We start from the raw sequence: 18,145 nt of genomic DNA, 5'->3' as shown, positions 1-18,145 counted from the left end.
TTTCGAGGGTGAATTCGAGTGCGTAGCATGGATCGTCGATCGATGCGAAAAGAGAATTGAAAGAGGTGTGTGTAATGATCCAAACGACGTCGTTTACGGAAAATGGACTTTTCTTTTTTACCTACCATTGAAAACAAATTTTAGAGAGCGACCTGCGTGAGTACTAAATTTTACACCTGCTTCAAGATGCTCTCCTCTTCCTCAGCTCAAATTCGAACTCTCCATTCCTCAATTTCCCATTCACTCTCTCCCAAAATCCGATCGTACCTATCTAAGAATTCGACATTGCGCGCCAGAATAAGCAGCTGTGGTTTTCCCCCGACGTCCATCCGTTCAATTTCATCGGCTACAACCACCATAATGGCCTCCGCAGAGGAAGCTAGAGTGCCACCTGCAATTCCGCCACCAACTCCTCCCGTTACCAAGGCAACTTATATTGATTCACCTTTTTCATATTCCGCAAAAGTTTTGCACAAATGTGGCGTGCTATCATTTTTCCCTTGTATTACGAATTTTCAAATTTGGGGCTCGTTGGCATGGCATATTTTTGTTTGTTAAGGCTATTTTGTTGATTCTATGTGTCTAGGTACAAGCTTCAAGTTTCTTGTGTGGTCGTTTGTTATGTTCTGTTTCTCCTTGTTACATAGTAGTAGTACTAATATAATTTGTAAGATGATTTATGTCTTTGCACTTGGTGAGAATAGAGAATTTATTGACTTGGATGAATTTACAATTTTTCTGCTTCTTATTTCAGTTTAAGATTGCACTTTGCCAGCTAGCAGTTACTACTGACAAGGAAAAGAACATTGCTCATGCTCGTCATATAATCGAGGGTGCTGCAGCAAAGGGTGCTAAGCTGATTCTTCTTCCTGTAAGTCATAAGCTTAAAATGATTCTTTTTTGTTCTCACATAATTAGTTTCTTACAATCTTGTTTTGTTAGTAATTCATTTCTAGTGGCTGTTCAAAAATGAATCTTGAGTCCACCTAAAAATGAATTGCAAGAAACCTAGTATTAACTGTACATAATTACTGAACTAATATACAGATTTGAAAGTACTCGGACAGAATGTTAATGGTCACCAAAGCATAGTTTTAGGGGTCAAGATAATATAGATTTGAAATGCTAAATATATGTTTTCATTGTTTGTGCTTGGTGTCAGGAAATTTGGAACAGTCCATATTCAAATGATAGTTTTCCAGTATATGCAGAGGATATTGATGCTGGTGGTGATGCATCGCCTTCAACAGCAATGCTGTCTGAGCTTTCTCGTAGTCTAAAGATAACGATAGTTGGTGGCTCAATCCCCGAACGAAGTGGTGACAGATTGTATAATACTTGCTGTGTCTTTGATACAGATGGAACGCTTAAAGCTAAGCACAGGAAGGTACACGTTCTTTCTTGAAATAAATTAAAGCAGCACACAATCTTTCATTTCAAAAGCCTTAATTAATTTACTGAAATTATTGGGATCTCTCAACTAACTACTCCTTCACCTTGTTGGAAAGTCTAGTGTGGTGAATGGTAATTGAAGGTCCTTCTCGTTGTCTACAGATTCATTTGTTTGACATTGACATTCCTGGTAAAATGACCTTCAAAGAATCAAAGACCCTTACAGCAGGGGAGACTCCCACTATCGTCGACACAGGTTCTGTGTAGCTCTCATTTCTCAATCTACTATAGTTAAATAACTTTATGATACCATTATGAAATTCAGTACAACAAATTTTAATTGTTTATCAAGTATTTGTTGTGGAAGGTTAAGATCAATATGCTTTTAAGGCTTTTTAATGTATCCTTTCAAAATTTTCTAGCATTTTTTGAAGTTACTACTCCCTCCATCCCGGATTAATTTGTCCCACTTCACTTTTACTATTTTTGGTAGTGGACCCCATATTCCACTAACTCATTTCTACTCACATTTTATTATAAAACTAATATATAAAGGTAGGACCCACATTCCACTAATTTTTTCAACCCACTTTTCATTATAATTCTTAAAACCCGTGCCCGGTCAAAGTGACCCGAATTATCTGGGACGGAGGGAGTATATCTTTATTTTTGAAGTTAAGGACCCTTAAATTTATGAATTGAAGTTCCTTTTTTTATATCACCAAAGTTCTTTTGTCTTATACTGAACAGCTTTTTCTCATCAGCCTTGTCAAGTGATTTCACTTTCTAATTCCATAGCAGTCTCATCGTGTGCTCTAAGTTTTTCACATCTAATGCCAATTCAATCATGCTTTAGTTGGATGAATATTCAGTTTCCTTCTCCTTATGATGTTTGCATAGCCACCTCTTTGATGAAAAGCTGAAATAAGCTGTTGAAAGCTCGGTTTGTTACTTTGCCTGGATTGGCCGACTAATGCAGTCAAACATGATTTTACTTTACTGAGGTTTTATGCATTACCTTCTATACTACAGAACACACACTTTAGCTTCTTGAGTGTATAACCAGAGTCTCTTTTATGTAGATGTTGGACGTATTGGTATAGGCATATGCTATGACATTCGGTTCCAAGAACTAGCAGCGATATATGCTGCCAGAGGTACAGTGTGTTATAGCTACGAGGTTACCTATTTCAAGTTTCTAAATGATTCTTCCAAAGTTCTACTAGACATGTATAAGGTCAATCCGGTTCTTACTGAATCTTATACGCCTGGTTATTTGCTGAAAGTTATCTCCATTAGGATCTGCTTAGACAAAATGCTGATTCATTTATCAAATTAATGTGATTTTGATTAACCTATGTCAGTTGTTTTGTTGTTCTACTTAGAAGGTTTAAAAAAATCATGAAAATAACGTTCTTATCTACATGGCTTGTAGCACCTAATTACCTGCCTCTTCTAATTTGATAGGTGCCCACTTGATTTGCTATCCAGGGGCCTTTAACATGACTACTGGTCCCCTTCATTGGGAGTTATTGCAGCGGGCACGGTAAGCTAATGGCCAAGCTTCTTATTACAAAGATCTGTAGCTAATGTTTGATATTATTACGAGGGATTGCCTAGGTTGATTGAACTAGCTAATTTTCCGCAGTTCACATCAGATGCTAGACTGCTATTATCAGTTTCTGAATTGCCTGTCTCTTTCTGTGGATAAGAATGATGGCAAACATATGATTGTAGTATCTTTACATGGTCCTTCCTTTAAGCCTAAATAGAAATCGTCACAGTACTATTCCTACTGCTAGAAGCTTGGAATGGTCATCTATTGCTAGCTTGATTTGAGGAACGAGTTTTTAACAGTGTGTTATTTATGTTTGTTTGATTTGATAACATCAATGACGTTTCACATGATTATAACTTATAAGTGGGTGTCTTTAACACGTCATAAGCATTCTGTATCTGTGCCAAAATCTTGATTATATGTAATGCTTGTAGTGAGGAAGTTAGCCCATGAGTTTTTAAAGATCACATAGTGATATGGAATGTGGATGTGGACTAGTCTCAGTTACTCTATAGAAGCATCCTTAGATGAATTAACTTTTAATGAATATTTTGCATGGTCAATAACTTTTGTCTCATGTGTGCAAATTTACTTCCTGGTAGAGTGGATAGGTTGAGGAATATATTCTTTCCTCAAGTTATGTGTTGTTTGAATTATATTACTGATGCATTTCTTCTTAATATTCAGGGCAGCGGATTGTCAGGTATATTGTTATTTCTAGCTTTTGATTGTATTATGAGTTATGTGCTTCTGACTGCTGAAAGCCTGAAATTAGTCAGATATAACTCCATATTGTATTTACATGATACAACTAGCCATAATGTGCGCATCCATTTTAATGTTCTACAACTCTCAAAATTCAATTCTGAGTCTCTGACTAAAGATATGGAATTATTTGCTTGGAGATTTTAATCATCTATAAAGGGCTACAGATGAAAATTGGCCTACAGGATTTTTCCATTTATCCTTTATTCTATCATTAGAATGAGTACTTGAAGTGGTTAAATGAGTCATTTATTAGCATTTAAACATAAAATTTGATTGTAATTTTGTGTTTAGGTTGAGGAAGTCTGTTTCTCTTCCTCTATCATCTATGTATATGACTCCTAAGTCCTAATGTCTGATTTGAAAGTCAAATTGATTTAAGTACTGTATAACAGTTGGTTACTTGATTATGTACTCAGTACAATGTCATTAGACATCCAAATCAAAGAATTACTTAAAACTATTTATCATTATTAAAAAATCCTTAAAATAGTGGATCTTATTTTGTTTTAAAATCAGTCTATCACTAACAAGACATTTAATCCTTAATGGAGCTGTCTAGTTATTTCAGCCCTAAATTTGAGGATATAATGACTTAAACAGTTTATAGTATAACTGCAACTGTTTAAATTAAATGTATCATATCTGCACTGTAAGAGCCACCAAATCAACCAATTACCATGAACCTGACCTTTATCATGATTATTACTCTAATCAATGTATGTGTATATTTAGTCATAAAATTGACCAATTCCTATGAACTTGACCATAACATAATTGTAACTGGTCAGTATTTGCATGATTAGCCACGAAATTAATCAGTTAACATGTACAGAGTACATGAATGCATGCGAACTAAATTAATGTTGTGATTGTTTGGCAGTTGTATGTAGCTACTTGTTCACCAGCTAGAGACACTGGTTCTAGTTATGTGGCTTGGGGGCATTCTACTCTTGTCGGGCCAGTAAGTATACAATTAGGTTAGGGTGCATTTTACTTTTATTCCTATTCTAAATTTCGGTCAATTAAAGTTAATAGTATATTATTATTTATACCGATTTAAGTGGAATAAGTTTACTTAAATGGCATGATTCCAAGTGCTAGTGATTTAAGAGTTTCTTGACAAGAATGAGTTGAATAAGAAAACTATCATGGTTCAATAACTGATGAATTATTAGTGTTGACGGCTCAACAACTCTCGTGCAAACACTAGGGTACAATTTTTTTCATTAGTATATAATGAGAAAAAAATGAGTTTGGAAAATCGAACAAAATTTAGAATATGAATTCATTAAAGTTAAATTCACATTCATATAAAGGAACTCTATCTTGCAGTTTGGTGAAGTACTTGCAACCACAGAACATGACGAGGCGATAGTCATATCCGAGATTGATTATTCCCTTATTGAGCAAAGAAGGTAATGTTGCTCATTTACACGCACAAGTATAGCTTTATATTGCGCATTCATATCATTGTTTACCATTACAGTTGCGTTGGCACTACTTTTTAGCGAAAATGTCTATCTTAAATTTGAAGATCTCAGATCTGAAACGATATGGCAAAACATTCTCTTCAGTGAAATTAATAAAGAACTCTTAATCCTTTCCCATTTATGTCTTCGCATGTATAAAATCCATATCTTGTTTCTTGGCCAAACAGATTTTACCTTTTACCCGTCCTTGATTCTTTCATGACCACAATCGATGCACTTAAAGTCTTTTAACAATTATATCCAAGTTCAATATTAACTCTCTGATTAGGCAATCTCAACTTGTCTATTTCTTGTTGTGTTTCAGAACATACCTACCATTCCAGACACAACGACGAGGAGATCTTTACCAGCTTGTTGATGTCCAGAGACTTGGCTCAACAAAAACTGGTTAAGGTGGAAGCAGGTAACTAACCATTTCCACCATACTTCAATATCTGTCGATGAGGTTTGATTTTTCGATGCAAGCTAGCCAATCGTGCATAAACTGAAACATGCAGCGCAATAAATGCTCAGTTGATGTAGCATTAGCCATATTGGGCGCATATCCTAACTCAGAATGGTTAAAAAAAATTTACTCCCATTAATCCATGTGGAAAACTGGGTATGACTGAGTTGAATTAGAAGCTTGCTCCATAGCCTTTTAACTGTAGGTGGTGGGAATGTTAACATGTCACAAGACATGATTTTGTTCTCTCTCATAATTGGCTAATGCCCAAACTACTCGATTTAATTCACTGTCTATTACCTAACAGAATATGATTTGATGTGCAGGATACTGTTGGTCTGTTGGAATTCAATTCTGTCTCTACTTAACAACGGCAATAGCTTTTGGTTTTTCTTTCCTCAAGACTCAAGTTGCAATGCACATGGGTTTATGTAAACCTAGTCAGCCCCTCTTTTGTATTGCTTGTAGGAATGAATAGAAACGAGGCACATTTATTCAACTCATGACTTGTTTTTTCGAAAGAAATTTGAAATTTGAATATATGTGATATATTCTATTCGAGGAATCGAGGTGGGTCTAACTAACCATGGACTAGTCAACTTTGTCGATATGGCAAATAATTTATGTATCTAACGGCATCCGCAAATCGTCCGTCACATCGTCCGCCACTGCAGCATCGCGGACGATGGGTTAACCATCGTCCGCTGACGATGTACCCGATACATCGTCAGTGGACGATGCGCGGAGGATACCCCATCGTCCGTCGCATCGTCCGCCACTGTGGACGACGCGGACGATGCTCACGCGTTTTGTTTTTTTTTTGAAATGCTGACGTGGCGGTGCATAGGACGGGATCGGCAGACCCGGACTTACGCCGTTGCAGAATTGCACGGTTGCGATCCGCCAGTTGGCCTACGACACAACAACGGATATGTTCGACGAGTACCTTCATGTCGGGGATACAACTGGCGGCAAATGTCTCAAGAAATTTTGTAAGTTAGTTGTGGAGCCTTTTAGCGACACATATTTGCGACGCCCGACTGCTGATGATTGCCCAAAGCCTGATGCGGATGCACGAGACGGTGCACGGCTTCCCTGAGATGCTAGGGAGCATCGATTGTATGCACTGGCAGTGGAAGAACTGCCCGACGGCGTGGAGAGGCCAATTTACTAGCGGCTACAAGGGCAGCCACCCGACGATGATCCTAGAAGCCATCGCTGACCACCACCTCTGGATCTGGCATGCCTACTTTGGTGTAGCCGGGTCGAACAGCGACATCAACGTCCTCAACCCATCGACCCTATTCGCCGATCAGTGCAGGGGTCGCGGTCCGGCCATCCAGTTCACTGCTAACGGCCGCTCACATCATATGGGGTACTACTTGGCCGATGGCATATACCCAAGGTGACCTGTTTTTTTGAAGACGATCAGCTGCCCAATTTGTGAGAGGAGAGTCTTGTTTGCGGCAAAGCAGGAGTCCGCGCGGAAGGATGTGGAGCGGGCTTTTGGGGTGCTTCAATCGCGGTGGGCAATCCTGAAAGGTCCGGCGCGTTTCTGGTACAAGGAAGTCATCGCTGACGTCATGTATGCGTGCATCATCATGCATAACATGATAGTCGAACAAGAACGTGGACATGTCACCGATTGGGTTGATGATGAAGCCGGATCTAGCTCCAGCACGGCGACCTCGCCTGTCACTCGAGGATTACCGGTGGGCTTCGGTGCGGTTCTGCAGCGACAGGCCTCAATGCGCAACCAACAAGACCATACTCAGCTCATGACCGACATGATTGAAGAAGTTTAGAACCGCAACCGCCGCCGTTGAGAAATTGTAGTTTTTTTATTTCGTATTATAATGTTTGAATTTTAATAAAATGAAGTTGTTTTTCCAAATTTTGAAGTATTTAAATATTTAAATAACAGATAAAATGCTTAGGGCGTCGCTTAGGACGGGCTATAGTCCGCCCACTGCAGGTGGAATGGGAGGAGGATAAAATGCTGACGTGGCGGTGCATAGGACGTCGCTTAGGGCGTCCAACTGTGGATGCCCTAACAAAGAATTTTAGTATTTTACAAAATATGGTCTACCCATAACATATTTGTTGAATGTGTTACTTAAGGATAATAACACAAGATATCTTTTTATTACTAACCTATGATATGAATTAACTTTATAGTAGGACTGTAGGAGTATATTTTTATAACCAAGTAGGTTTAGGGCTAAAAGTTTCTACCCATAAATTTTTTAGCCTGACCTAGCTTAAACGAAAATTGTTTTAAGACTGATTACTTGAACCGAGTGGATCGGATTAATTGAAAATTTTCTTTTTCTTTATCATCAAATATAATTAATTTGTTTTTAATAATAAAAAGTTTTATGCTTGAAAAGTATAAAAAATTGAATGACAATCATTGATGTGTTAAATCATTAACTTTCAGGATGTAATTTTTTTACTGTCGTAAGTTGGTATTGAAATGTCACTTACCTTCACACAGTCAATATGTTGGGAAATAAACACAGGCAATCACGAATATAAAGGAGAATTAACATAACGAATTATTTACCCAGTTCGATACAATGCGTATCTACGTCTGGGGCGATGCCAAGCCAGGGATTTCACTATATAATTTTAGGATGATTTTACAATGAGGGAGCACCTCTATTTATAAGCACAATAGAGAGCCCTAATTCTAGTAAAACTAGGAAACATATTCCATAAGGAAATATCTTCTATGGAATAAATCTATCACAAGGAAATATACTTCTAGGAAACAAATCCTAAATATGGTAGGAGATATTTTAGGCTCCATAATTAACAATCTCCCACTTGGAGACTAACAACTCCTTCGCCACCATATCCTCGTGATCTCATCCCTGCATCTGCTTAGCATCGCCTAACCTTCTCTTCAAGTTCCAAAGCCAATTGAAGCTATGCATAACTTCAATTTCTCTAAGGTCACCACCTTAGTAAACATGTCTGCTGGATTCTCACTTCCAAGTATCTTCTCAAGTTGCAGGATTTTCATCTCCAATAAGTGTCGAATGTAATGATACTTCAACTCTACATGCTTTGTCCTAGAATGAAACGCTGGATTCTTTGCCAAGAAAATAGCACTCTGACTGTCACTGTAGAGTTTGCTACTCTTGTTCTCCTTCCCAAGTTCATCTAAGAAACTCTGCAACCACACCATCTCCTTGCTTGCCTCCGTCGCAGCTACATATTCAGCCTCCGTAGTAGACAAAGCAACGATCTTCTGCAACTTAGAAGTCCATGAAATAGCAGTACCACCATAAGTAAATACATACCCGGTTGTGCTTCTTCTCCCATCAAGATCATTGGACGCCAAGTCTGCATCCACATAACCTACCAGCTCGACATTCTTTCCATTGAAACATAAGACTCTTTCTGTAGTACCTCTCAAGTATCGAAGGATCCATTTAACTGTTTCCCAATGTTGCTTGCCCGGATCACCATGAACCAACTCACTACTCCCACTGCTTGTGCAATATCAGGCCTCGTACACACCATTGCATACATAATACTGCCAATTGCTGAAGCATAAGGAACTTTCTTTTTTCAGCACGTTATTCTTTTGTACTCGGCGACTCCTTCTTCGACACCTTGAAGTGACTGCCCAAAAGCACACTTACTGGCTTCGAATTATCCATGTTGAATCTTTCCAAAACCTTACCAATGTAAGCACCTTGCGAAAGATACAATTTTCCTGCCGCCTTGTCACACTCGATTCTCATGCCCAAAATTTGATTAGCCTCTCCAAGATCTTTCATGGAGAATCGTTCAGACAATTTCCTTTTCAACTTATCCATCTCCTTTGGATCACCTCCTGCGATCAACATATCATCAACATATAATAACAGGATAAAATAGCTCTCGTCAAACCTCTTGTAGTAACAACAACGGTCAGCGTAGCATCTTTTATAGCCAATCTCCATCATGAATCCATCAAACTTCTTGTACCACTGCTTTGGAGCTTGCTTTAAACCATACAAGCTCTTCTTCAACTTGCACACAAGATTTTCCTTTCCTTTTACTACGAATCCCTCAGGCTGTGTCATGTACAACTCATCCTCCAAATCACCATGAAGGAATACCGTCTTTACATCCATCCATCTGATGTAACAATAGATTTTCTGCAACTACCATAGTCAACACTAAACGAATAATAGACACATGTTCATTGAAAACGACATCTCTATTGCGAATAACCTTACGGTTCTGCTCATCCCAGAGTCTATGACCGAACTCATCGCCTCCATAACCAATGAACGTACACTTAATTGATTTGGAATCCAACTTACTTCTCTCAAAAGAACTAACATGAGCATAAGCAACACAACCAAAGATATGTATGTAAGATAGATTCACCTCTTTTCCTGTCCAAACCTCCTCGGGTATCCGAAACTCCAATGGAACTGACGGACCTCTGTTGATTAGGAACGCGGCTGTGTTGACTGCATCTGCCCAAAAATTCTTTGGCAATCCACTTTTCAACCTCATGCATCTTGCTCGCTCATTCAACGTTCTGTTCATGCGCTCCGCGATTCCATTATGCTGTGGACTTCCTTTCACAGTCTTCTCCATGCGAATTCCATTCTCTGCGCAAAACTCCTTGAACTCTGCAAGTTCATATTCTCCTCCATTATCATATCTTAGACACTTCACCTTCAGCCCGGTTTCAGTTTCAACAAGGGCTTTCCACTTCCTGAAAGTATCAAACGCATCAGATTTACTCTTTAGAAAATAAACCCATACCTTTCGAGTGGAGTCGTCGATGAATGTCATATAATATTCAGAGTCTCCTAGGGACTTCACAGGTGCTGGTCCCCATAGATCGCTATGGACCAACTCCAACTTCTGTATCTTCAATTTTTTGCCTCCTCTTGAGAAACTCACCCTTTTCTGTTTCCCAAACACGTAATCCTCGCATAGGCCAACTTCAACTGTTTTCAGGCCCGACAGTAAACCTTTTGAGCACATTATCTTCATCCCTTTCTCGCTCATGTGGCCAAGACGACAATGCCACAAATCTGCATTATTTGCTTCACTTGCAAGATCAATGCATTCTTTGGAGTAAGTTGTGGTATACAATGTACCCTCCTTCTTACCTCGAGCTACTATCATAGCTCCCTTGGTAATCTTCCAATTGCTGCAGCCAAATGTTACCGTGTACCCTTCTGCATCAAGCTGCCCAATCGAAATCAAGTTTCTCTGTGATCCAGGAATGTGTCTGACTCCATTCAGTTTTATTACGGATCCATTGGATGTCACTACCTTCACGTTTCCCTTTCCCACGATATCTAAGGGCTCGTCATCAGCCAGATATACTTTCCCTAAATCGCCAGAAACGTAGTTTTCCATTACCTCCACATTGCTGCATGAATGGAACGACGCTCCAGAATCCAATACCCACGATTCCATCGGACTACTCACACTTAGGACCAACGCCTCGCCATCGTCATCTGACATGGTAGCGTTTGTTGTATTCTTCTCTTTCTGATCCTTATTCTTATATTTCTTCGGTGCTTCACACTGATTTCTAAAGTGCCCAAACTCATCACAATTCCAACATTTAACTCGATCCAAATCCTTCTTGGATTGGCTCCTTCCTCTGGATTTTGATCTTCCATGATTTTGCCTTCCCTTCGATCTGCCTCTCTGTTCTGTACTCAATACTGAACCAGAAGTAGAAGATCCTGATTCTTCCGGCGAACTTCCTCACCAATAATCAGATCTCTTACTCTGTCAACTGTCAGGTTTGTCTCTGCAGCAGTAACTGTTGTCACTGTACCAGCCCAACTCTCAGGCAGGGACGATAGCAAAATTAGGGTACGAATTTCATCTGCGAATTTAATATTAACAGAGTTCAGTTGCGAAGTAATCATGTTGAACTCGTTGGATGTTATTGCACCTCCTTTCCCTCTTGCATTCTAAAATTAAACAATCGTCTAATCAGATGTACCTTGTTTGTCGTTGATGGTTTCTGATACATATCCTCCAAGATCTTCATCATCTCCTTCGTCGACTTTGCTGTAGTCGTGTGATAAGCCACCTCCTTGGACAACGATAGCCTAATCGCGCTCATCGCTTTCCTGTCCAGTAGCTCCCACTCCTCCGGTTCCATCTTTTCGGGTTTGGCTTTTAAAGGTTTCCACAGATCTTTACCGTACAGGTAATCCGAAATCAGATCCGTCGAACTTCTCTACAACAATCTTCCCGTCGATCCCCATCGTGATTTCTGCTTCTTAAACCCTAGGCTCTAGATACCCGTTGTTGAGAAATAAACACAGGCAATCACGAATATAAAGGAGAATTAACACAACGAATTGTTTACCCAGTTCGATACAATGCGTATCTACGTCTGGGGGCGATGCCAAGCCAGGGATTTCACTATATAATTTTAGGATGATTTTACAATGAGGGAGCATGATGCAAATCAAATATTCATATTATATCCTCTAACTTTGAGTGATTTTCTATATAGATTAACAATAAGGAATTCTCTTTAAAGCTTTTCATCAAACATTTTGAGAGTAAAGGCAGAGGAAGAAGAACATCAGCAGCGGGATACTGCGTGAGGCGTTCAAGTTGCCTATGCAAAGATCAGCGCAGCTGCTGCTCCATAATCAGCTCAGATCATCACGACGCCCTGCACTTTGCAAAATCTAAACCAGTCCCAAATTTCGTCGGCGAACCGTTGGATCGCAAGCCAAGCTTAGCCGGCAACCTGCCGGAGTTCGCGAGCAACTCCAGGTGTGAGCAGCAGCGGGGAGGACGGAATCTTGCCGGAGACCCGCCGGAAATGCACACCCAATGCTCCGAACAGCTGCCGTTTCACGCAGTAGCAACAACCACCCGCCCGGGTGAGTTTTGCACCATCAAATATACCCGGCCGGGTAAGCTTCGAAAGGCGTAAGGAGTCCAGAAAGGGCTGATTTTTTGACACCCGGCCGGGTGATTTATTAGCTTCAAAATCTACCCGGCCGGGTAGAGCAATTGTAACTGCATATTCGCAGTTTTCTTTGGGCAGTTTGGTTGGGGATAAAAGGGACGACTTTGGCAAAAGAAAGTGGGGAGAAGAGGATTCCAGGAGAGAGCAATTGAATACGTCTAATTGAGAGATCGAATTGGGAGTATTTTGCGACGGTGGACAAATCTGGAGACAAGAAGACATAGGAGTTTGACTTTGGGAGAATTGAAGTGAGAGAAAGGAGAAGTGCCGTGTGCAATTGGGAGATTACTCAAAGAATTCATCATCAATTTCTTCAAGCTTACTCTATGGTTTCTCAGATTATATATTTTTTCTTTATGACTCCTAGTTTGATTATGATTGGCTAAAAATCTTTGTGTTGCTCCAAACATGTAGACGGATAATTTGTTCGTGTGATCTATTCTATATTCTTCTTTATCTTATGATCGTCGTTATCACATTTTTATTGCTTGATTCTACTACTCTTGGTGCATCATTAGTAGTAGTTCCATAGTCTTATTTAAATGTCTCTTCAACTTTGAATAAGATGGATCTTTGTGGTAATGAATTATCAATTAGAATTGTTTAGATGATAATTTGATAATGGATTTCATGAGCTAATAGTAATTGATCTTTGATTCTCGCGCATCCGTAGGATTCTTAGATTAATGAAAGCTAGTTTATAGAATATGTGTTCAACTATTCTTAAACTATTGTATGTCAAGCATGTTCAATGCTAGCATCATGAATAGATTTTTATAGTCCCGTAATTCATAAGATAGAATTGAATATTAGAATAAATCACTGTTTTATCAGTGAATGTTTGGAGTAACAATCTCATCTCTTGTTTCGTCTTGCTCGTTTATTTCTTTTAATTGTTGTTGCTTATCTTGAAATCAAAATCTTCAAACCAAATCACTTTTTATTATGTATTTTGTTTGCTTTAGAATTAAATAAACTTGCCTTCCCTGTGGATCGACACCTTAAATTACTACACACGAAGCTGTAATATTGCAGTAAAGTGGTACTATTTGGGTTAATTAATTGAACTTGAGTGAATAATTATTTTGTTTTGATAGACCTAAATTGACACATCAAGTTTTGGCGCCGTTGCCGGGGAAGGCAATAGGTTGTTTAACTTCTAGTCTATTATTTGTGTTTTATTTTATTTGATATTTCTTTTTATTTTGTAGGTACTTACTTCGTGTTCTCGGGGGTGATAGCCATCTACCACGTCTGGACTTGAAGACGAAGGAGTGTTTATATTAGGTGATATCTTTCTAATTTTTAGTTTAGTGATAGGATTTTTTTTTAGTTTACACTAAAGCACACACATTTTATAAGACTAACTCCGAAGTTGTCGAGATGTCTCGCTTTCGGTAGGATTAGTATATTTGTGTTGTGTTTGGTTTATTTTCTGTTGTGTAGGTGTTCTAGAAAATCGAAAACAGAAAAACGAAAGTCAGTGGATGCAAACCAGATATAAGGGTACACCGCAATTTGGGTTATTGATATATCATAGAAGAAGACAGAATTCAGCTGTGATTGGTACACATCAGGACTATCAGAGTCCAGTGAGAGAAAATCCTCTATTTGAGACAAATTTTGAGGGTAGTAGTAGTGATTCAGAAGTTGAGTCTATGGCTGAAGACGACAATAATGTTCCACCACCCATGGGAAGGTTTGGCGACATCCTAAGATCGGGAGTTGATCACCCGGGGGAGTTTGCCTATGTACATGATAATGTCAACATCCCACCTCACTACATTAGTTTGGTGAATGGTGGAAATCTTTTCCATGGACGAGATGAAGAAGATCCGATGAGTCATTTGAATGCCTTTTATGAATTGACGAATTCTCACCGACCGCCAAATGTGGAGCATCTTCGGATTAAGAGGGCCTTATTTCCTTTCTCATTGAGAGAGAAAGCAAGAGAATGGTACGACTCACTGCCGGGCTACAACATAGCAACATTTGAGGAGTTGAAGTCGAAATTCCTTTTGGAATATAACTCTCCAATGAAGATCGAGAAGTTGAGAGAGGAGATCACTTCATTCCGGCAAAAGTATGACGAGTCATTTGCCGAAGCTTGAAAGAGATTTACAGACTTGCTAAGGAAATGTCCAAGTCATGGTCTAGCTCCGGGGCATGATCTTTTGAAGTTCTACAAGGGACTTAATCATGAAGGCACAGGCTTGGTTACTGCAGGTTCAAGTGGGAACTTGGACGATTTGACACATGATGAGGTGAGGGCACTATTTCAGAGATTGGCTAACAATCAAAGGAACTGGCATAATCCAAGAAAGGGGGGCGCAGGAGATAACATTTGGTGCAACTAAGGAGTCGGAAAGAGTATCAGCTATAGAGGCTCAAATGGCTGATTTTAGTACTCAAATATCTTCAATGACGAAAGCTGTCAAATCCTTGCAATTGACTCCCCAACCTCAAGCTGTGACTGTGATGAAGTGTGGAGTGTGCCAAGGAGGCCATTATACAGATCAATGTCCTAGTTTGCAAGGAGCACCAGTGGAGGATGTAAATTATATTGGTAACCGTCAAGGTTTCAATCAAGGTAATCAGTATGGGAATCAACAAAACTGGAGGCCTCAACAAGGAAACTGGAATCAAGTCAGTTCTAGCAACAGTGCAGGAAATCAATGGAGAAGCAATACCCAACCTCCGGGTTTTGAGAAGAAGCTATCACAAGAAGATCAATTGGGACAGATTTTCTCTTTTATGACTAAAAGTCAAAAGGAGAATGAGAATTTCAGAGATAAAACTGTGGAGAAGTTTGGACAACTCGAGGCTACTATGAGGACTCTTGAGACTCAAATTGGGCAGCTTGCTACAACATCTCATACAAGAATTCCTGCAACTATTCCGAGTGATACTGTGCCCAATCCCAAAGGCAACGAACATTGCAAGGTAGTTACATTGAGAAGTGGTCGTGAGTTGGGTTCGACACCATTAATGGACGGTCAAGGTACTTCCGGCATCTCACACGCAGGGGCGGATGAGATGTTAGGCTTGCATTCCTTGCACGCAGGGGCGGACGAGGCATGTAAGGGAAGTCCCGAGTTGGTGCATGGGGCCCAACATGGTCAAGAACAGGCTGCATCCGGCAACAAAGAACATGGTGAAGAATCCGATTCTAGTGGAAAGTTTTCAGCAGAAGAGAAAGGAAAGAAGATTGTAGAGATGGAATCAAAGAGAAAGATGATGACAAGTCCGACACAATATCCTAAGAGCAAGTTTAACTTCCCAGATCATATTCCTCCTCCACCATATCCACCCAAGAGGAAGAAAAGAGTCCCGAAAGAGAAAATTTTTGAGTGGATAATGAATGTAATCCGAAAAGTGATTGTGGATGTGTCATTAGTGGACCTCTTCACTAATTTTCCCAAGTTCTCCAAGTTTTTCAAAGATATGATGACAAACAAAGAGAAACTACAAGATGAGGGGATAGTGGCTTTGAGCATGAATTGCTCACAATTGATTTCAGGAATGATGCCAATGAAGAAGAGGGACCCCGAAAGTTGTGTGATTCCTTGTGAGATCGGCAATACAATCTTCACAAAATGCTTATTGGATCAAGGATCGGGGATCTCAATTATGGCATTGAAAACTGCACGTGCCATTGGACTAGATGATAGGATGGAGCCTATAGACATTGCTCTACAATTGGCCGATCACTCGATAGTGAAGCCTAGTGGAATAGTAGAGGATGTCTTGGTCAAAGTCGACAAATTCATCATCCCTGTTGACTTTATAGTTTTGGATATGCCCGAGGACAAAGAGGTACCAATTCTATTTGGTAGACCATTTCTTGCCACGGGAGATGTGTTGCTTGGAGCAAAAGACAACTCTGTCACATTCAGAATTAATGGTGAGCAAGTGACCATTAATGTGGAGAAGGCAATGAAGCACCCTAGCGATGCCAGTGCGTGCTTTAGAGTTGATGTCCTCGATAAATGCATATTTGACAAGATGTGTTTCTCATCAAGAATTGAAGGAAGTGTATATGAGAAAGGGAGCTTGGAGAGAGATTTTTGGTTCGACAATCAAAGTAAATTTTGATGAAACTGAAGATTATCAAGTTGATCAACCAAATCTGGAAAATGAATGTATGGTGGATACTTTTGTGGCAGATGTGAAACCTTCAATTGAAGTACCACCAAAGCTAGAATTGAAGCCCCTCCCGAAAAATCTAAAATGTGCCTTCCTTGGTGATGATGAAACTTTACCGGTTGTGGTATCGGCTGAGTTGAATAATGAAGAAGAATCCAAGTTAATAGAGCTACTTAAGTTGCACAAGCAAGCTCTAGGATGGTCTATAGCCGATATCAAAGGAATTAGCCCGGCGATATGCATGCATAAAATCTTGATGGAAGATGGAGCTAAGCCGGTAAGAGAGAGAAAAAGAAGGTTGAACCCACTTATGCAAGAAGTGGTGGAAAAAGAAGTGAAGAAATTGTTGAAATTTGGGATGATTTATCCCATATCCGATAGTGAGTGGGTTAGCCCGGTGCAATGTGTACCCAAGAAAGGAGGAATAACCGTGACAGTCAATGAAAAAAATGAAGTCTTAGCAGCTCGATTGGTGAACTCATGGAGAGTTTGTATGGACTATAGAAGATTGAATAAGGCCACAAGAAAAGATCATTTTCCGTTGCCATTTTTGGATCAGTTGCTTGATAGCATTGCAGGTTATTCTCATTATTATTTCTTGGATGGATACTCGGGGTATAATCAGATTGCAATTGCCCCGAAAGATCAAGAAAGACGACATTCACTTTCCCTATTGGTACTTATGCCTTCCGCCGGATGCCATTTGGTTTGTGCAATGCCCCGACTACATTTCAACGTTGTATGATGGCAATATTCTCCGATATGAATGAGGACATTATGGAGATCTTCATGGATGATTTTTCTGTGTTTGGCTCATCTTTTGACTGTTGTCTACACAACTTGGGTCGTGTGCTACAAAGATGTGAAGAGTCGAACCTAGTGCTTAAATGGGAGAAATGTCAATTTATGGTGAAGGAAGGTATTGTTTTAGGACACAAGGTGTCGGAGTTGGGATTGGAGATGGATAAGGCTAAGATTGAAGTGATTTCCAAGTTACCTCCCCCAACGAATGTGAAGGGCTTCCGTAGTTTCCTTGGTCATGCGGGATTCTACCGAAGATTCATAAAAGATTTTTTCAAAAATTGCAAAACCTCTTTGCAATCTACTTGAGAAGGATGCCAAGTTCCTCTTTGATGATAGATGCCTTGAGGCATTTGATTTGCTCAAGAAGAAGCTCGTCGAAGCTCCTATTATTATCACACCTGATTGGTCGAAACCATTTGAGTTGATGTGTGATGCTCTGGTTCTGTTGACGACTCCAGGTTCTCCTCTGTCGACGAATTTCACTCTTTTTCACTCTCTGACTCGAACGGGAATGGATCCTCCGTCCTCAATCCTGATCTGGTGGTGATGGTAGATGTAGATTCCTTGAC

At 39.8% G+C, this 18,145-nt stretch overlaps 1 protein-coding gene and 1 pseudogene across 1 annotated transcript; both read left to right on the top strand.

The window, feature by feature from the left end:
• The first annotated feature begins 63 nt into the window (after positions 1-63).
• LOC125194471 (omega-amidase, chloroplastic-like) lies at positions 64-6,218 on the top strand. Its single transcript, XM_048092707.2, has 11 exons — positions 64-426; positions 755-871; positions 1,163-1,387; positions 1,555-1,648; positions 2,475-2,549; positions 2,860-2,938; positions 3,638-3,653; positions 4,599-4,679; positions 5,051-5,133; positions 5,513-5,611; positions 5,980-6,218. The coding sequence occupies exons 1-10, from the start codon at positions 187-189 to the stop codon at positions 5,598-5,600; spliced, it is 1,098 nt and encodes a 365-aa protein (XP_047948664.1). The 5' UTR covers positions 64-186; the 3' UTR covers positions 5,601-5,611; positions 5,980-6,218.
• Positions 6,219-14,113: 7,895 nt separating this feature from the next.
• On the top strand, positions 14,114-17,517 carry LOC148928597 (uncharacterized; annotated as a pseudogene).
• The last annotated feature ends 628 nt before the right edge of the window (positions 17,518-18,145 follow it).

This window comes from Salvia hispanica, chromosome 4, assembly GCF_029641045.1.
Source record: "Salvia hispanica isolate PSC_SH4W2 chromosome 4, Shi_PSC_v1, whole genome shotgun sequence".
NCBI classification, from domain to species: Eukaryota; Viridiplantae; Streptophyta; class Magnoliopsida; order Lamiales; family Lamiaceae; genus Salvia; species Salvia hispanica.
Note: the sequence above shows the minus strand (reverse complement) of the source record. Positions and strands in the feature narration are given on the sequence as shown.